Source organism: Accipiter gentilis, chromosome Z (assembly GCF_929443795.1).
Source record: "Accipiter gentilis chromosome Z, bAccGen1.1, whole genome shotgun sequence".
NCBI classification, from domain to species: Eukaryota; Metazoa; Chordata; class Aves; order Accipitriformes; family Accipitridae; genus Astur; species Astur gentilis.
Genome location: NC_064919.1, coordinates 53,462,344 through 53,483,210, shown reverse-complemented (window position 1 = coordinate 53,483,210; position 20,867 = coordinate 53,462,344). Strand labels below are relative to the sequence as shown.

The 20,867-nt window shown below is 49.3% G+C and overlaps 2 protein-coding genes across 13 annotated transcripts in view; both read right to left on the bottom strand.

The window, feature by feature from the left end:
• The window catches only part of LOC126036218 (nuclear factor 1 B-type-like), a 127,940-nt gene extending 123,691 nt beyond the window's left edge, over positions 1 to 4,249 (bottom strand). The window contains exon 1 of the mRNA XM_049795747.1: positions 4,217 to 4,249. Coding sequence (XP_049651704.1) covers positions 4,217 to 4,249 — 33 coding nt within the window. The remainder of the gene's footprint in view (positions 1 to 4,216) is intronic.
• NFIB (nuclear factor I B) overlaps positions 1 to 20,867 on the bottom strand; it is a 281,489-nt gene that overhangs the window by 174,993 nt on the left and 85,629 nt on the right. For 6 of the 12 annotated variants that reach the window (XM_049794734.1, XM_049794725.1, XM_049794735.1 and 3 more), the window contains exon 1: positions 1,720 to 2,021. The exons of the other annotated variants lie outside the window; for them this stretch is intronic. In XM_049794734.1, coding sequence (XP_049650691.1) covers positions 1,720 to 1,749 — 30 coding nt within the window. In that variant the 5' untranslated portion in view covers positions 1,750 to 2,021. Of the gene's footprint in view, positions 1 to 1,719; positions 2,022 to 20,867 lie in introns of those variants that run through there. 12 annotated transcript variants of the gene reach the window in all.

The window sequence follows — 20,867 nt, the reverse complement described above, 5'->3', positions numbered from 1 at the left end:
CAATAATCTCACAGGCTGGACAGCCCACACAGAATTTATTTTTACTAATTGCAGATTTCATCATAAGTAATTACTTCTAAGTGTGTACCTGCAAGCATGTGTGTATCTGTTACAGAGAACGCTTCCTACATGCATTCATTTCTCTTTTGAAGAAGAAATATCTCAACAGTACCCTTTTCAGCTTTGCTCCACTGCAGCTCACGTTTACTTGCTGAAAATACCCATATCTAAGTCAATCACACTTAGATGCCAAACAAAATATAAACAATAAAAAATGTGTCAGCCAAAAAGCTACAGGACTGTATCCAATCACTGAATAAGCCTTATCATCGTTTCCATCTTCATTCACAATTTATGAATCCTTCGGTCCTTTTGAATTGCAATGCTTTCTAATTGTGGAATAACTTAAATCGTATTTATTTATTCACCGTGCAACTGTAAGCGCCTCGTCGGCCGCTTAGTAACAGTACTGCCGGAGACGTTACTTTCGCACATTTTCTGCTTCTTTAGCTGTTTGTTGCACCAGCGTGGAAAACAGCAGTTATCGCTTAATCAGTTTACATCAATCACGTCCTCCTAAGACGGACTTTCACAAAAGCTTCTGAAAACTATGCCCTGGCTTTACAGAGCGGCTTTCCTCTCCGGACAGGCGCCGCCGGCGCATCGCTCCCCGCGACCGCACGCCCGCCCAAGGACGCTCCTGGGGCGCCCGCGGAACCTCCCGAGCCTGCTCCCTAACCTTCACACACACACCCCCCCCGCCCCCGCCCCGGTCTCAAAAACCGCATCCTGCCGCGGCGGGGACCCCCGCTCGGGCCGCCTGCCGCCCCCCCCGCCCCCCCCCCCCCCCCGCGCTCTCCGCGCCGCCCTCCGCGCCCCGCTCCGCGCCGGCCGCCCCTTCGCCCCGCTCCCTCCCGCCGTCCCGGTGACAGCCGCCGTCGGGGCTTGGAAAGCGGCTGCCAGCGGGGTTGTGAAACCCGGCTAGCTGCTTCTCCCGCCTCCCCCCCCCCCCCCCCTCCCGCTCGGCAGGATGCGCGCCGGTCCGGGAGCGGGGCGGTTTGGCGGGGGCGGGGGGGGCACGCCGTGCCCCGGCGCGACCGAAGAAGCCGCCGCACGGCTCGGTCAAGCCCCGCTCGCATCGCCCTCGCCGCTGGCAGGCTACGTGTTATTCATTAAGCATAAGACGGGAGCACCTCGCACCGGCGAGCGCTCTTTTTCTTTTTTTTTTTTTTTTCCCTTCTTCTTCTGTTTTTTTTGGGGTTTTTTTTTTTTTTTTTTTGTCAGAACCAGCACTTTTCCTTTCAAACCCTTTCATTAGACCCTGCGTAAAGCGGCGAGCTGAAACGGGAGCAAACCGTTCGATTCCAATCAAACCAACACTTCTCAAACCTGCTTTTTAGCGTAATTATGCTCGTTTCCATTTTGTTAACCTTTGACTTCTCATGCACCAACAATTAACAGTATTTGTCTACGGGTGACACTTTGAATGGATCTCCCCAAAACAATGGCCTGGTGCAGTTTATTCTCTACTATTCCCTCCTGCGAGAGGAGTTTGGATGTGACAAGCGGTTACAACTGCGCTTTAACCCGTTACAACTAGTAGCAATGACTCATTAACAACTCACACACATACAAAAATAATAATTAAAAAAAAAACCAAAACACGCACGAAAACAAACAAATAATTTAACAAATAAATTAAATAAAACGCGTCTATACCTGAGTGAGACAGATTGGAGAATACATCATGACTTCGCTTTGAGAACACGCTGCCCGGAGAGTCTCTAAGAAAAGCCTCAAAAAGAAATAATTTCATCTATTGATTTTACAGTCATCTGAGACTCAAGGAAGATGAAATCAATCAGGACGGGGCTCTGCCCTGGATCACCACAACTTCACAACAAACCCCAGTCCTCCTTAAATAGCCAAAGATTCAAGTTCACTCCGTGTGCTAGATTTCCCGGGGTGAAATCCAATCTACACTTTTAACCCTCTTGTAGTCGGCGGCGCAGGAGTCTTGCTTTTGCTGCTGCTGCTGCTGCTGGTTGTTTTGCAGATGAGGGGGGAAGGACTCAAGGGGGGGTGGTGAGGTGGGCGGGAGGATTTTTTTTTTTTTTTTTTTAATTTGGCCTTTTTTTTTTTTTTTTTTTTTTTTTCAAGAAGTTGCTGTTGGTGGGTTATTACGGCACTGTCACCAAGCTCTCCAAAGTTCAAAGTCACGGCCCGAAGCGGGGAGCAGGAAAATCCCGGAGAGCGATGGCAGGCGAAACTTCGCGGGGCAGCGACCCTGCCCGCGGGCGCGAGCCGGCGCGGGAGCGCGCCGCGGGCGGGCCGCGCGCGGCCTGCGGGCTCCTTCGGCGGCCCTGGGTCCGCTCCCTTCCCTTCCCTTCCCTTCCCTTCCCTTCCCTTCCCTTCCCTTCCCTTCCCTTCCCTTCCCTTCCCTCCCTCCGCCCGCGCCCTGCGGGGAGCGGCGAGAGGCGGCTTTCCAAACGCCCGCTCCGGTAGAAGTGATCCCTCTCTCGGAAACTCCGAAGGGCGAATCTGTGCCTCACGCTCCCTCCCGATTTGCGTCCGCCGCCGTTCGGTGTCGGCGGCCCCCTCCACACCCCCCACCCCCCCCAGCCCCGAAAAAACTTGGAAGTTGAAAAATTCACCGGTTACACCCTCTGGAACCCGTTCCAGCCCTCTCCCCACATGAGGCTCAAGTATTATTTTTTTTTAATTATTTAATTACACAATCATCGCTTACACTCCTCCTCCTGCAAACACATTCCTTCTCCACCAGAGCCCCCTCCTCTGCCTTCCCTCTTTATTAATCACCAGCTACGCTGCAGAAGGAACTAGCGCGTTTTGCAAACATGCCTCATTTTCCCTCTCTTCTGGTGGGAGAAAGTTGCGGGGGGGGGGGGGGGGGGGGGCGGGGGAGGCGGGAAGACGACGCGGGGGGGGGGGGGGGGGCTGCCATCTGCAGGAGGTTTCTTTTTTTTCTTTGCCTTCTCCTCCTTTCGGGGTACGATTTTACCAGCGGCGGCGGGGCTCAGACGCCCCCGCTCCCCCCTCGGCGGCCCCCGCCCCGCAGCCCCCTCCGCCGCTCCCCCGCAGCCCCCCCAAAGCGGGAGGAGGGGGGGGGGGGGGGCTGCGCGGCACCGCCGGTAACTACTGTACTCGCGCTCGCAGGCTGCTGCCCGGCGGCGGGGGGGGCGCGGGGGGGTCCTGGCTCCCGGGCAGCAACAGGGCGCGGGGTCTGGTTTCATTCTCCCGGGGCAGCTTTTACCGGGGGGGCTGGGGAAGGGGCGGGGGGAAGTAGTGAACGAAACTTATTTCTGCTCCTGTGAGGAGGGATGCGACGCAGTGCACAGCTGGGGGGTCGTTCGGTGCCTGCCATCGCCCCCCTCCCCCGCTCGCCGCCAGCTCCCCAGCACTGCCGCTGCCGCCTGCGGGAAAGAGCGGCCGAGCGGCACCGGTGCCGCCTCCCGGTACCGGTGCGCAGCCCCCGGCGGCGTCCTGGAGGGACCGCTGAGTTCCTTCTTGCCCAAAGTGAGAGTTTATTCACGTCAGGCATTTCACAACGGCACACCAAGGAAAGTAGGCAGGTTCAAGTCAACCATGAAATGGTCACTTTTTAACCCCGTCCTGTCCTCATTAGGGAAATGCTCAAACACAGCCCATTTTCAAAGAGGGCTCTTAATGAGAGGAGCTTGCCAAGTCTACCAGCTGCAATTCCCATAAATTTACAAACTAAAAGAAGCCGGGGGACGGGCGGGGGAAGGGGAGAGCCCATACAAGACAGGTAATGTCAAAGGAAACTGCAATAGCCCAACGCGTTATTCCTTGCAGAATCCACGCTGTGTCCCCGCAGCTCGGTTTCTGGCTGCGCCTGCCTGGTTCCCTCGGATTTGCAGGGTTCTAGCAACAGCCACGGTTTTTCTCTCTACAGACCACATTGACAAGTGACAAGTTCAGAGCATATGCTTAGGCAAGAAGAGATGAGGCAAACTCGGGGTTAACCACAATGAGCAAAATTTATTTTCATGTCTGGTGTACAATACCCCCCAAATCCTATCATCTTTTCCTTTACCCAGACACTGCAAAAAGCTGATAACGCCAGCTTTAAATACCGGAGTTTCCCTTTGAATAAATATTCAATTTAAGTGGAGTTAATTTACCATAAAAGACATTCCCCTTGGCACAAATGCACTGATGTCCTTGAACACACCTCTTTGAGTGCTCGAACTCTTACACAAGCCATTACCGCGGACCTGATTTAAAAGCGTAATAACCCCTTTCTGTCCCCCTTCTCCCTCGCACCCCTCCACAAGGATCAGGACAAGCCCCCAACACCGCATCAGCAAGGCTGCCCCTGTGAGCTGCACAGATATGAGAAGTCTTCCCTCTCCCAGGCTGGGCTTCCAGAAGGCCCCACTCCCTCCCAGGTCCTGGCCAAGGGACCCCTTTGCACCAGAGACCCATGCACTAAAAGCAAGAACTGTCTGGCAAGGCCCTGGGAGCAAGGAGAAGCGAGCAGGGAAAAGTAAATGAAGCCAGGTAAGGGCAGACACCAAGCTGGGCACTTTCTGCAGCCCTTGCTACTGCAAGGGGCTGTGGAGTCAGGGTGAGACTGGGTTTGCATCCGCACAGGAGCCGGCTCCGGGTGGGTTTGCATCCCTACTCAGAGCAGACAAGGTGGGGCTGAGACCAGCCTGCCCTGCAGCATGTATCCCCCAGAACAGCGCTGCCAGGGATCACAGCAAAGCCAGACCCTCCCCAAAGCCAGTCTGCTGGCCGGGATTGAGCAGTCCCCTCACGTGAAGGAATCCTGGGGGGGACAGAGCTGCCTGGCCAGCATGGCTCAAGCAGCACCTTGTCTTCTGCATGACCTAGGAGGCCAGGTGGGCATGGTGCAGGTTGCCGTGGGTTTGCTTCTGGTTTGAGCCACAGGCTCCCAGTGCATCAGTTAAAGCAGGCTGAACTGGGCACCCCCAAGATGCATGTTTTGGCTCTGTTCCTCCTGGTCAATCTCAGTGGGAACCCATTCAGGAAGGAGGGTTTGTCCTGGGAGAATCCACACGCACACATACATACACAGGTGTGCACACACCTCCACACCCCCCACCCTGGCTCCTTCACACGAACGCAAGCTAAAGATTCTTTCCAGAATAGAGAAAGAACTCCGTTACAATAATAAAAAAGAGCAACTCTCTACCACTTCCTTGCAGAAGAACATAAATAGGTATGTGGGAACTGGGTTAGCCTGGAGAAACATAGTATTAATGCAACAAGGACAGCAGCCAGTGGCTGGACCCTGGCATGCAGGGAGACCTTGTGGGAAAGTCGTTCAATTGCTTTCAAGTCCTGGCTTGCATTAACTCCCCATCCCCCTAAACACCCTTCTCTCCCACCCACCCCCCACTAAAAACTCTGCTACTGCTGCAAGTTCTCTGCCCTTGAAGCTCTGGGACGAGGGACAGTTGGTTTTGTCCTTGCTGCCAGAGCTATGCCAATCTCCATGCTGTATCTGGAAGTTCAGCTATCATTTCACTGTGGACAACTATAAAAATAAAGGTCACTATCTGACCTTGCTGGTGGGAGACACCAGGAGCTGTTTTCTACTCCTTGGGGTGGCATTGCCTGAGGGATCCTGCCCTCAGGCGGAATGTGATGTGAGCACTGATAACACACAGTCTGGACACAGGCACACCTGGGCACACGCACATGGGTGCTAGAAAACATGCAACAAAAATGCATGTTTGGGAAGAAAAGGCACCTCTCACAACAGTAAGTGGCAAATACTGAAGCTGGTGTGTGAATCACCCTCCCTGAGAGCCTGCACCCTCCAGAGGGGGGGCTGTCCCCATGCCCCCCCCATGCCTCCCACACACCTCTGGGCAGGGTAGCTGGGATGGAGGGACATTCACTGCCCACGCTGCAGGATCTGAGACAGCTCATCTCAGAAAAGAACCAGAAAGGCTTTTTGACACCATGGGCAGATGGCCTCGCTCCCCATCACCCGCCCTAGCTCCCCAGAGCAGTTTTCTGCCAGTGATGCAGATCCTGGTATGCCAGACTTGTGCTGAAAGCCTGGTTTTTTCCTCCCTCCCTCACAGACGGTGCTCACACTTTACCAGGTGCCACAAAGTGGCACTGCCCTTGGACTTTCAGAGGTAATAACATTAAAAAGTGGAAAGGCCAGTTAGGCCACCCATATCCTTCCTAAAGCAGGATCTCAGTTGATGCCCTTTGCCCGGACAACTGCTCAACTCAAAGTTTTGGAGCGCAAGACTATCATTATGCATCAAAAATCAAAGAGAAAGGTATTGCTAATGCTGAAGCGTGCAGCCTAAGATTCTCTCAGGATGCAAGCGGGCAGTTTGGCCGACTATCTAAACATACACACAGTGAACTTCTAAGAAAACAAATTTTCATGAACATTCCAGTAGTCTTTTTGTGAAAATCAGGAAAAAAAAAATCATTCTGGCACACCCCATTTCATCTAAAAGACTCAATATCTGAGAACCAGCTCAAAAACTTTTACTTAAGAGGTCTGTGTGATCCAAAATACAAGCTTTACAGTGTTTTTTACACCTAGCTTAATAGCAATACCATTAACTTCTTTTTCACCCTTTCTTAGAAAATGCCATTCACACACATGTCCGTTAGATATACAGTTACTTAGGTACATAATACTGAGCAGCATAAATATAGTATAGTTTATGTCAACTACATGTAACAAATAACTTAAACCATATTATCATAGTGCTATCTAATGGCAATTCTATTGGTATGACTCGTCTTCATGCCTTGCAAGACTTGTACCATCATATTACACTACAAAGTAAAGTTTCACATCTTTGGCATAATCAGAGCCTTGGTCGGTTTTCTGATGTACAGGAGTATTGTGTGCACATACAGATAGATATTTACATATAAACATATGTATATGCACAGAAAGTTGGGTAGAAAACATTTAAGGAGCAAACATAACTAGTTAAATAAGCAAACTGATAATAAATTGGTTTATGGGGTCTCGATACATTTCATATGCGGCTGAATCATAAGGTATTATGATGTAAAATGCAAACAGCAATCAGTACAACTTCTAAGTTGGTATAGTATCATACCTATAAATATATGTATCACAATATTTACTAGCACTCTTTTTTTGTTTGTTCCCTGGTGATCAGAAGAAATGCACGCTGTATATAAGCTGTGTGAATGTATGTTCAGACAGAAAGTGTGCATAGATACAATCAAAAGTAAAGAAACACACTATTGACTCTATACAGAGACACACATACATATGAAGGGTGTGCACACTTGACCCCTGTCCACATATGGTTTGATGGGGACTATAATACTTGAGCTTTCCACAGCTCCCAGACCAGCAAATGAAAACATCAAACCTCAAGTGTAAAGCTGTAAACCACAACGTTTTGGGTTACACAACTGTGCAGTTTTTGTCCTCACTGCAGGTCACATTCTCAGCCTTACAAAGGCTCGAAACCCTCTTACCCCAATACAGTAAATTCTTTTAAAATTCACATTGGCTGATCTTAAGTGCCTTGGACATAAACAGCAATGACAACAACAACAATAAAATCTCAGCACCGTCTTTTCTGACAGTTTATATCACTTGCCAGATTTTGAGAATATTGGGGGGAGAGGGGAGAGGGGGGAAGGCGGTGTCTAGAAGCTGGATTTAAATGTCTGCCCAAATTAGAATTATAAAAGTGCTTTTTTTCTTGTGATTCAAACTTAAAATTATAAGCATTGCAGCTCAAAACCGCTTCAGAGAATGTTACGAGTTAATCTTGTGTGTTTTGGCACCTTTTCCCTGCCAGCTACTGTACTTAAAAAAAAAAAAAAAAAAAAAAAAAAAAAGTTGGAGATCTTGTCTGTCCCGTCTCAAGTTCAATGGCAGCGCTTTCCAGCAGCGGGAGGAGAAGATGGCCATGTTCGCAGCCCTAATAATAATTCAGATCACGCCACATCGGCATCTTGTGTCGAAACTGGCTTCCCCGCCCCCTTCAACCTGAGAGCTGCCAAGTCCTCACACACTCCGCATTCAACCACAACTTAATGGATGGGATATTGTGCATTAAAATGTGGCCCAGACACACAGGCGAAGAGAGGACAAGAGGGAAAGCAGACAGACACACACACACACATACACACAGACATGCAAGAGAAAGGAATGAATTAAAATACACACACAGGTCCCACAACAAAACGGCAGTGAAAAAGGGGCAAAAAAAAAAAGGAACAAAAAGAAACCCTCTAAAGTAACTTTAAAAAACAAGCCAGAAATGCCACCCGAACGCTGCATCCTGCAATATAGCATGAAAGAGACCAGCACAAGCCTCCAGGCAATTTATCGAGCAGACCATACACAACAGCAATGCAATTTCCTCAACATTATGCACTAACACCGCAGTCCATTAACTACAAAATCCACCAAGACAGCCAGAGAGAAAATATTATACTAAAAGGTGAGTATAGAAGCAATCTCTGCAGCAACAAGAAAGAGGGAAAAAGAACTGTCTGCAAGGTACAAATAAAGTAGCATTTTCATTAATCCTTTCCAGCGTTTAACTGATAGTTGCCTGCCAGAGAAGAAGGGGGAGGGGCGAAAAGTTGAAGCAGGAAATGTGCCAAGTTCAGCACTTTTGGACGCAAACTCCCATCAACTGATTCCTGGCATAAAAGTGTGACCCATAAACAAAAGCTGCCAAAAAAAAAAAAGTAAAATATAAACAATCCACCACTTATATCTCATCCTGTAAAGCAGAAGTGATATCAGCATTTAAGAAGAGGGTATAACATCCACTTTGAAACCACAGAGAGACAATCACAGCCTGGAGGAATTACAAGAGCCAAGCAAGTTTTAAAAAAAAAAAAAAAAATATATATACATATATATATATATATATACAAAAATCATTTTAAGCACCACGTACCATTGCAGAGTATTGCATTAAATAAACGAGATCCTGGAATCTGTAACACACACCACCAGGCCGTTGGTTTCACCTTTTCCAGGAAACAAATCTATTCTTTTCTCAAGGGCTCGGTGTGTTGAGGGCTTTTTGTTGTTTGGTTGGTTTGTTTAATTTCCAGAAGTGGCCTTCTGCCTTTTGTTTGGGGGTGGGGTGTTCGGTTTTTGTTTTGTTTGTTGTTGTTTGGCGCGAGTGGGTTTTGGTGAGGGGGGGCGGGGGGAAGTAATATTATTTGCTCAGGCGGGCTGTTGGCTTTGTTTTGGTTTTATTCTGGGTTTTGTTGCCGGCTTTTCGCTTGACACCGAACGGGACGAAAATTCTTGGCCTGAGCGAGGGAAAAGGCGGTAAAGTCACAGCCTGCGGGCAGTCGCCGCCTCCTCCTCCTCCTCCTCCCCTCTTCCCAGTCTTCCTTCCTCCTTCGAGCTGCCAGGCTGGAGAGCACGTTTCGGTAGCGGCCGACTTGAACGCGATCCAAGAAAAAAAAAAAATTTTTTTGTTTCTTTTGTGTTTTTTAACTTTTCTAGGCACACGTATGTATAAAATACATGTCTACACGCGTACAGATGTGCACGCCGCTCCACCGGGCTGCCTCTGCGCGCCGCTGTACGCGTTCCCGCGCCCCCCAGTCCCCCGGGCGCTGAGCGGAGCGGGCGGGCGACCGGCGGCGGCCCGGGCCTCCCCTCCAGCCCCGGCGATGGGCTCCGCCGCCGGTCGCCTGTCGCCGCCCGCCCCCCACCCCCCGCCGCCCTCCGGCCGGCCCGCGGCGCGGGAAGCGCGGCTCTCCGCTTCCGCCTGGCGGCTGCCGCAACGCAGCGGGGCCGCCGCCGTCGTTTGCATACTAGGGGGGGGCGACAGCCAATGGGGAGCGCGGGGCGGGGCGGGGCCGGGCGGGCGGCCGGCGGCGGCGCCCGCGGGCAGGGGCGGCGCTGGGGGCGGGGCTCCGGGCCCCCCCATTGGGGCGGGCGGCGGCGTGGCCCTCGCCCCGCGGGGGAAGCGGCGGCGGGCGGCGGGTCAGGCGCGGGCCGCGTCTCGAGAGCGAGGCTGCGGCGTTTCGGTTCCTTCCTCGCGCGCGCTCGTAGCGAGCGCCCCGGTCCTCCCGGGAGGCCCACGGGTGTTAGCAGGCGCGCCGCCGGCGAGGGCAGCCCCGTCCCCCCCCGCCCCGAACGGGGCGGTGAACGTCGGCCGGGGCAGCGGAAGCGCGAGGCCGCCGGCGGTCCCGCTTTAGAGCTTAGCACGAAGGGCGAAATGGCGCCGTTGGGCCCTCGGCGGGGGGGGCTTCCTCGCGCGTCGGCGGGGTGAAGAGGTGTGCGGCGGGCAGGCGCTGCCGGCGGGCGGCGTCGGCGCCTCCCGCGAAGGCCCGCCGCCCGCTGCGCCCTGCCTGCGCCGCGGGCTGCCGGCCGGAGGAGCGGCGCTCTAGCTCCGAAGCCGAAGGCGGTGGGGCGCCGCGCAGGGGGGGGGGAGCGGGCCTCCGAGGCCTGCCGCAGGGCTGAGGCGCGCCTTTGGCGCCTCAGCCCTGCGGTGAGCTGCGAGCGAAGCTGCGCGAGGCGCAGGCGCGTTAACCAGCCCGATGACGAGCACGTTCCTGCCTGGTAAAAACTGCTTTTGCCGAGTCCAGACTGTAAAGACAGACTGGATTGCTGGGAGACCATTGCTGGGAACGTGGGGGCCTCTCAGGAAGTCAGTTCTCTTTTGTCCGATTCAAGAAAAACATTCTAAGCCGCTAAAAATACATTCTGCTCTTAAAGTGAAGCACAAATTGCCGTGAAATAGGGGAAAAATGAGAAACACGAGCTTTCCGGCTTGAGAACAACCAGTGTGAAGTTTTTCCGTCTTTATTTTTCTGATGCTTTCATGAAGAAGTCGAACCCAGAAAAATTAAGTTACGAATTTGTCTGCTCAGTGAATGGGGGAAACAATCATTCATGCCATGTGTGGCATGGATTTCGTAAACTTTGTGACAGCCAGTCAGTCGACGTAAGTGGAGAGCAGACCTTTCTCCAGGCCAGAGGGATTCTGTGGGTGCTGGCTTTCAGATTTTTAAATTATTTTTTTTCTCTGTTACAGAATTCAAGCTTTGAGTCAGAGAGTCACAGACAATTCACAATTTGTGCCGGCTGTCAATACCTAGCAGAGTTTCTTACAAGAACTTTGGCAATATTTCGTGATAGATTTCCAGGCTTTTTGTTGCTCCTCAGGTTTAATTTTGGTGCTGCTGTTGTGATTGCTGACAAAGATTCAAGTTCTAGTAGACAGGCCCGTTACTCTCGGCAGCTTTCTCTTTTTTGTTCTTTGTTTGTTTGTTTTTGTCGAGCCTGTATAGTTACTTAGGCTAACTCTGCAAGTGATTTAGCAAACAATCAGGAACTTTTAATATTCTATCAAGTGAGAGAAATAACAGCATCACTGAAAGCAATGGATATTGTAGTCTTTTAGAAAGAAAAATTGTGTGTTACCCAAAGATGCCGTAGTTACTCGGTTTAGTTTAAGCCTAGACTGTTTGTCACCGGCAACATTCTTGAACGTATTTTTAAGTTCAAAAATTCTGTTATGTATCATTTCCCTTGCCTTTGATTTCTCAATTGTATAGCACTAGCATGGCTTGATTATGGCTCTCTCTTCCATAAATACAATCAAAGGCTCATACATTTTGTAACAGGCTGACCTTAAGTTCTGTTGATCCTGGATTTTTTTTGGTCTTTTGAGGTTATGTATCTGTATATTCGATACTTTTTAATGTTCATAATGGATGAAACATGAAAAGACTGTAAATAGTTTTCTTCCTTGGATAATTGTTACATACTTAATTGCTTCTCTGGATATGAGTAGATAATAATCTGAAGGGAAATAGACTCCCTTCCAGAAATTCCACTAAAACAAATAGCAATCAAAGAATTATTTGACATCTTTATAACAGGATTTGTAAGAAAGATCAAGTTTTTCAGGACTTGCTTTCAAAGCTGCTGATACAATTTGCTTTATTAAAATCTCTATTTTCAAGGTTTCCTCACTAATCAACAGGACAGGAAAATAAAATGAGTGAAAGAGGATCTGGCATACTGATGATTCAACAGTAAAGACTATGAGTAGTGCAGTCACAGAATAAACCAAGTAAACAAGGATTACTTTAAGGGACAATATGGTAGGCCGAGTCTCAGTACTGGTCAGCTGGGTGCATGAGGGGTACAGCTGCCCTCATGCATAACAGGACAACTGAGAAGAACAGGTAGCTTTGGCTAATACTTCATTTTGGACATGTGAAAAACTCCTCTCGCCCCTACAGGCTTTCAAGTAAGAGCCTCACATTTTTCAGGGAAAGGCTACTGTAGCTAAAAAGGTGCCACTGGCTTATTCCTGCAGCAAGCCATTCAGGTTCGTCTGAGCAATGTGCCATGGAAAATCCACGATTTGCCCATGTGCACGACACTTGCTCATTATTTCTGAAAGTTCATACTTTTGCCATGCTGCTCTTTATAGGCTCGCGGCCCCGCCGAGCCTCCTCCATAGTTTCCTAGCAACTAGGCAGAATTATAACTCTGATCTTGGCACTGGCGAAATGGTTTCTTCTGCTGCTTCCCCCAGGCAAGTACTCTGCGGTCTAGGGTAAAACACACTGGGCGAAGAGACGGGGAGTGCTGGTCAGCAGGCTTACAGAGACTGGTGTTAGTAATTCGTTGTACTGCCAAGCAAAGCCTGGATGGAGTTCCCACTCGCCAGGGTGGGGACAAGTGCCATTCATTCCCAGCCCCGCTCTGGCATATTAGGTAAGGGAGAATTCAAGGAGGTTTCATAAAATTATTTCTAAAATTTGGAGGCCTCAGCAAGCAGTAGCAAAGTTGTTACCGATTACAGCAGACCAGGTTTTTCACTTTGGATAATAAAGCAACACAGGAGAGGAAATATGGCATATACAATTTTAGCCAGCAGCAAGTCTCCCTTTCCTTGTCCAGGAAAGCAGCTGCAGAATCCTGATGCACACCATCTATTTCTGCTTAGTTAATAGTCTCAAACTAGGTACTTTTATTTGTTTAATCCGGTTCTTCTATTAAAATATGTTGGAAGTACTATCACAACATTGCCACACAACCACATCATCACCAGAATACATGAAAGGAAGATTAGGAGATTACAGAGTGAAGCACTAAAAAGGTAGAAGATTTCCTATACGTTCCATGCAACAGACTGCCTTCAGTTCTTCAGCTGTCCTTAGTAATATGGCAACGCATAATTTCTTCCCCTGTTCCCTTGCTTCTCTCGATGCACAGCATTGCTAAGAAACTGTAACATCATTGTTTTTAATAGAAAAAAAAAAAAATAGCTGAATCTTAATGGTAGCATTTAAATGGTATACAGAGCCTTTTGAGTTCACACCTCATTAAGGTGAACAGGAAGGGAAGGGGTGCACATCTTTGTTGTTACTTTTGCCTTGCAGCATTTTCAGCCAAGCTATGTGAACAGACCAGCAGCACATTAACTGACTTTGTAGCAGCTGTATTTTTGTAGCAGGCTTTTTTTTTTTTTTTTTTTTTTTTTTTTTTAGTTTATAAATTGCACAACATTGTGAAATGGAGCCAGGGCAGGCCCTTAGAGGACAATTATTTTGGTTTCCTATTTTTTGCAAACCAATCTACCAGATCCAAGCCTCCTTCCTGCTCCAGTTAGGGGGTCTCTTTCCACTGAACTTTGCATACCCCACTGTTTCTGAGATGGGTCCTGTAGCATCCAAATTGGCTTGGCAGAATATTTCTTGCTCTGGACGCAAGCACGCTTACCTGAGCTGACCAAACCCATATGTGAATGTGCACCTGAAGAGCTGCATGTGGCCCATACTCCTGTAACAGACTCTTAACTATGCTGCAATTACATAGGTGATGGGATTGGTCCTAGGATAGGTTTGGTGCTAGGATTTCTGAGCATGTCTTCCAATGGTTTTAGCACTCACCAGCTTGAGAGCATGTTTCAGAATGGTCAGAGGAAGAACTTCTCTGTCCCTCCCAAGCTGGTGTGAAAAGGGGCTTTTAGCCTGCTAACCCAGCTTCTCACTTTCATTTTTGTCCTTTCCTATTACATCAGCCTGGACCAGGATCAACCGCTCATGAATGTTGCTTTAGTGTTCTTGTAGCAGGATGCAGGAGAGATCAGGGAAGGCAGCGAAGGTTATTTTTATGTGAACATCTCACTTTTACACTGTGATCTTCAGGAAAAAATAATGGAGGGGAGCTTATTTCTGCTGATAAGTGCTGATGTGACAGTCTGGCAGACAACTTGCACACTGCAGTCATTATGGGCTCTATGTAGGCACACCAGCGTGACAGCTTGTGCAGAAGAAAACTATCCTCTCAGCATGTAGTCTTGGGACATTCAGCATTTCTTCATGAAAAAGATATACACGAGGCTTGACCACAAACTTTTCCTGCCCCCCAACTCCAGGATACGCCCATGAGGGCAGATGTTTTCGACCAGAGTGGATGATTTTGCCACCTGGTGGCTTTTTCATCCAGACTTCTACAGGTCTGTGTCATTACAGTGTCAGCAAGACAGCTGAAGATCTTACGGTATATTTTTTTACATGATTGATGATCTTTTTCCTGTTGCTAATATGCTTAAAATAATAGCTAAGGTTTGAGAGAATGGGCTTCACAAACTGCTCTGCAGCCAGTTTTAACACTGTGGCTACTGCACATTGCCGATCACAGAGAAAGCCTAGCTATCTCAGCCCAAAAGACAACGTAGGCTTCTGTCACCCACAGAGTGGAAAGCTGAGCAGCATGATGCTGTCCCAGAGACGACGTTTACCAGTTTGAATAGCAGGGATCTTAGTCCCTCCCAAGAGTATGAATGGTGGCGAGACATGTGTGTCGTTTTAAGAAATGCCTCTTGCCGTCTTCGTGGTGGTGTCACTGCAACCAGCGGAAGACTGTCAGCTGGAGAAGAGTGGTGACGTGTGAGCTAAGCAGACTAAAGAAAAGACAGTCCTCCTTACCAAATCACTTCTGGATAAAAATATGGCCAGTGTCTTTTCTACTCTTGCCTTCTGCAGTATCCTGCACAATGTCTCCAAGGAAAAGAACCTCCAAGGCTCTCCACCAGTTTTCAAGGCACAGTAGACCGAGACAGATGGCTAGAAAGTGTGCTCATCATCAGTGGGGCAGGGCCCAGTAAGCAGGGAAAGAACTTAAGGAAAAGCACTCCCTGCACTCACCCTTGCGTTGCTTGTAATGTGCAAGGCAAAATGTCATGCTATGGAAATAAAATGGGAGATAGCACACTCCTCCAGCACCCATGGGTATGTTTTCCACTGCTTTTCTGACAACCAGGTAACTGAGTGTGTTAGAGTCTTCCTGACTTCTTCTCTCTTGAGCATTCATATACCTGGGAATACCTGTGAAGATTGGCTAATCAATTTATAATAAAACCTAAAAAAGAAATTAAAGTTTTTTAAAACAATGTGAATAATGTATTATTTAAGCGTTTTTTTGAGCTATTGCAGGCACTCCAACTGCTTATAATAACAATTTTTAAAGATGCAGATTTGCTATGCCAGTAAGTGCTGGTGGTACAGTCACACTTGGTGATTGAGAAGGATTTCTGAAGGCCACTATTCCCCTTTGACCACACACCAAAGCACTGTGTGGGAACAGAGTGAATGGGGAGCAGTAACCACTTCCAGTCCTGGAATAACTTAAAATCTTGTACTCTCTGCAGACTGCACTGGCTGTGTGAGAAGACAGCATGGAGGAGAGGGCACCAGTAAAATATTGGAGGTGGTTATCCTTCAGGAGTGTGAACCCTTGCCTTGGAAACCATGGTAGTGACCAGCCACTTAGCTCCTTTCTCTCTTCTGCCTTGCTGGGTGCTCTTCCAGTCCTGGTCGGAGAGCTTGTATCTCAGCTTTTCTAAAGACAAGTCACTTTACCTTCCTCCTTTTCCAATAGCTTGCTTTTTTTGTAGTCATTGCTCTTCCTCACTTCACTGGCTTAAATGTTCATCCAACTTCTGTCCACAGTTGATGTGTACTTCATGCATCTATGAGCCCTTTTATTGTACTCTGTTGATTCTGCTTTGCTTATTGACCCAGCCTAAGAGGAGGAAAGTTCCTCCAGGAAAAATGAAGAGCATGTCATTTGTCCTCTCTTTAAAGAAACAAAAGAATTGTTCCTTTATATTCTATGACATGGCAAGACCACAGACCTCTTCCTTTATCCCTACATTTTGGCCCATACGCTACTAGCAACCAGGTCCCCAGCTTATCGGTGCATTGTGGGAGGGATTTCAGGTTAGTTTCTTGACTGACTGGAAAGAGAAGTCAGGGAAAATGGCCTGAGGGGTCATTTCAGGATGTTAGTAAGGAGAGATTACTGGTAAGAAGACAAGTAACTTTCTCAGGTGTAAAAAACTCCACCTGTGACTGCATGAGCCAGTGAGTAAAGAGCATACCGTGGTAGAGAGAGGGCTGGTGAGCCATGGGAAGTTTGTTCTGGCCATGAAGCCTACTGAGTGTTGATATTTTAAACTTTAAATGCTAAAGGCAAATAGTAGCATCCTGCGTAGGGAAGGGGGAGAATTTAAGCAGCCACTGACAGGAGACTAAGGTAGAGTTTTGCAGAGACTGTCAAATTTATTCTCTTCTTCTCTCCCAAGATGTGAGGTTGGGAATGGACAAGGAAGCCAAATTCCCCAGCCTTGGGTGGAGATTTTAGTACGTGCAAACATTGGTGATCTGCAGTCTGGCCTTGGAGACAATGTTTTAGGAGTATCACTCTACACTGCTATACTGGTGTGAATGTTACAGGGAGCACTGTCTGCAGAAACAAGAAGCTGTAGTGGCTAAACCAAAAGTCACAGTTTTATTTAAAAAAAAATAAAAATCTTTACATCAAAAGCAGGTATTTGAGGCAGTCATAGGCACCCTTCAAGCTCACCATAGTCATGGCTGTACAGGTGCACAGCAAGGGGTGGTGTTGCCATATTTTGCTGCCATTGCAGTTCTTCACTGGATTTATAATTGCACACCCTGAAATCACAGCAGGCTTTCTCATCTCCACCTCTGAATGTGCCTTACTGTCAGTGTTGATTTTCCGTGCACCTCCCAAAATTAAACTGTAAACCATGATCACGTTGGGGGGTAGCCAAGTCATTTGATCAGCCAGGTGTTGTCAAGAGCTAGTTAACCTCAGCAGCATGTCCAAGGTGAGACAAGCATGTAAAAATAGAATGAGCTGTATGACAGGAGAGTTACATGTGTTTAAGCCACAAGTGACCACACGTAATTTGTGTTGCGCAGAAGTAAGTCATGAGAAGGAAGAAGAGTGGGACAGTATGGGCCCAGGGAACTGCAGTACAGCACTGAGGGAAACCTGGCATGAGGGTTTTGGACTTTGGCAGCAGCCACTCCCTATAGTGAGCCTCTCAGAGCCCATTTTAAAATGAAACCCATATCCTGCCTGTACCAGCAGCTGGACAAGCAATCGTGGCTCTCAAGGACATGTAAATCCAGAGCAAAAAAATTTATTTGGAAGGATTTAAGCTAAAATATAAGTCCTGCTTCGTACTTTAAACATACAGTGAATTTTCTGAACGGCTAGGTTCTGTGTTCAGAGGAAGACTTCCTGGCATGTTAATAGTTTTTACTAGACACAGGAAATTTGAGTTCCAAAGGCGACATTTTCAGAACGCTTTGAACATATGGAAAACAAGGTTATAATGGAACTTCTCTGTAGCTTAATCATACCCTGTAGTTCTTTGAATACCCTGAATATAGAGACACATGCACTCAAGTTAATAAGGTAAGACTATTAATCTTTCTGTTAACCAGCTGAACTGATTAATGAAGTAGTATGTTTTGCAATACAATATGCATTAACACAAGCAAGTGACGGAGCAGGACAGCTCTCAGCTCTTGAGTAGAGAAAGTAGAGAAAGTCAGAGGAAGACGTGACTGCCAGCAGCAGGAGGTTAGTCTAGGCCAAGAGCAGCTCTGTCTGAATAGGATAAGCAAAGGCAAGCTTTGGTACAAGAGTGGTACTGATCGCTAAGGCAAAACAAAAGCGAAGCAAGTTCCACCTCTTTCTTTACCCTCCCAGCCCCCACCCCCATCATCTCTATCATTAGCCCTCCCTGTCTTCCTTCTGCTTCATACTGAGCCAGAGAAAGGAAAATATGTTGGAAGTAGGAGGAGCTGAAGCAGCAGGAAGGTGTGTAAAGGGTATGGGGAAAGCTCTATCAGACTTTACAACGTGTGAAGGAAAATAATACAAGAGCCACTCCAAAGAAGGTGGCCAAATTAACTTACAGCCTGTAAGTAGAAATACTACCTATTTTTCGGTAAAGAGTGTATTTTACATAAATGCATATATTCATGCTTTCTGTATAGAGGTGGAAACGTAGGTTGGTAGATTAGAGGAAAAAACATAATTGAGCAGTGCTTTCCCATTACAAAGTTATGTGGTGTTTTCTTCTGCACCAGTGAAAGGGGTTTCTTTTTTCCCTAATGGATTTGCTTTCCCTCCCTAAACCACATCCTCTCGTGTTTTCTGTGAAGTTTTGACAGATAAAGTTTTCTGGGAAAGCACAGGCTTCTTTGTTTCTGGGATGCATTGTGCCTAAAAATCTCATGGCCTCAATTCAGGAATAGGATTTGTTTAAATGTCTTTTTTTTTTCATTACTACTCCGTTTTTAAGGCCGAACTGTAGTAGTGGAATGGACAACATCAGAATTCAGGCTCCACCTACACCAGCAAAGTAGCAGCGCATCCTAACACCTCTCCCTGGAGGCAGGGTGAAGACTAAGGCCAGGTCACACCAGCAGGACCCAGCATCATCCCTAAGACAGCAGTGTCCGCACAGAGAGGTCTACCATACCCGGATTGCAGTCCAGACCACGGTGGTCCTAAGCCCATCCCCAGCAGCTGCCCCGGGGGCCTGGGGCAGGTTGCTGCCCCCATGGCATGGACCAGAGGGGTGGCCACCCCCTTTAGCCCGAGGGCGTGCCAGGGCCAGCAACGCAGTGGGGAAGGCCCCACGGCCGCCGGTGCGGGGCTGCATTGCCATGCCACCTCCTCTCGCCCCACACCTGCCACCCCACAGCAGGCAGGCAGAGGTGCCACGGCTGGAAAGGAAGCGACCACCAAACGGCATGAGGGGGCAGACACGTGGCACCCATGGGCTCCTCTCCTTCCCCCGCCAGGAGCACTCGCTCGGCATCTTATTTTTTTTCTTTTTTTTTTTTTCCTTCTTTTTTTCTTGTTTTCCTGTTTGTTTTAATTTTATTGTAATTCCTACACTGTGGGAGGGAGCCGCAGCCAAAAATAATGTTGCCAAGCCAAGGGGATTGGCACACGCTGCCTAGAGTCTGCAGCAATAGCGGAGGCTTTCAGTAGACCGAGCCCTGGCTGCAAGCTGCTCCTGGAGGGCTCGCAGCCTGGCCCCAGCAAAGGGGGACGCCAGCTGAGGGTGCAGCTAACGAGCTGCACCTCACTGCCCCTGCACCCACGCCCGTGGGGTGTCTCACCCCCATCTGTGAGCAGCTCCCTGGCCGCCCCCAGCTCCCTCCCTGCTCACCCCCGGGGCGGTCTGATGGGCTGTGAAGGCTGGCCATGCGATCCATCCCCTGGAAGTAACTCGGCAGTTACTAGAAATCTGTCATCAATAGAGCTGTGGTGGCCTGGTGGCAGAACGTGTGCGTGTGGGGGGAAGCCTCCGCTCCACGTGTTACCCGTGTGAAATGCCAAGCGTGGCGAGAGCTAGCCCAGGGAGGCGTTACTGGGGATGGCTCCACAGCCCCGCTGCCACGAAAACCGCACAGGGCTGATACTTCTTCAGACGTTTTCCACGATAAAGCAGAAACGTGATTTCTCTCTCCTCATCCTTTCCCCAATCCAAAAATAATCCCTGTGGACAGCTCTCACCACCCCTAAACTAACAAGGACCTCGAAGCCTGGCAAGCCGATTCAACCCTTCCTCCTTGGGTGACAGGGGCATGGGGCAGGGCCACAAGCAGGAACCTCCAGGCTCCCCCCCCCCCCCCCCCCCGGCCCCCCGTTTTGTAGCAGCGCACGATAAAGGTGCCTCCCGCAACCGTGTAAGATGTAGCAGGGTCCCCAAAACAGCTCCTCGGAAGCCTGCAGCCTGCAGAGCCCTGCAGCGGGGGAGTATCTCTCTCTGCCTAGCGCTCGGCGTGCAAAGCAAGCGCTGACTCCTGCAAGGCTTCAGCGCGGAGCTGCCGTCTGTTTGTTCCTGCCGACTGACTCCTTCTGCCTCCTTCTGCGTCTCAGCCCTTATTCCCTCAGCCCCCTTTACTGCCGTCTGACAGCCGCCGCCGATTATTTCGCTCTCCCGGGGGGCTCGGGTCCCTCCCTCCCCCCCAGCCGCAGAGGGGCAGAGGCAGCCGGCGGGGCAGGGGCCGCCGGTCCCGGGGGGCGGCGGGAGGCACGGCGGGCGGGCGCTGCTGGCAGCATCTTTCCGCACTGCGTTTTGCGGCCTCTGACTGCTTCCAGTTGGCACCCTCGCTGCAGAGCAGTTTGGCTTGTCCCTCCTTGCGCTTTCAGAGGCTGCCTGCGCACTGGAAGTCACTTTCTCCGCTCGCCAGCTTCGTTTCCTAACTCTGCATCTCTTTCTCCCCGCAACCCCAATCTCCCAAACAGACGACTCCAAAAATGGGTCGGTTTCTCCCCGTTTCACCCAGCGTATGCACATTTTCTTGACTCTTTTGTGGCTGTTACTGTTGTTGTTGTTGTTATTCTGAGCATAATATAACCGGGTTTTGCTCTGTCCTAAGGAAGAGCAATACCTTCAGTCCGATACCAATTGCTTGCGCAGGATGAAGAAGAAAGCCGTTAACATGAATATATACTTAGGATACAGGAGACACATGTTGGC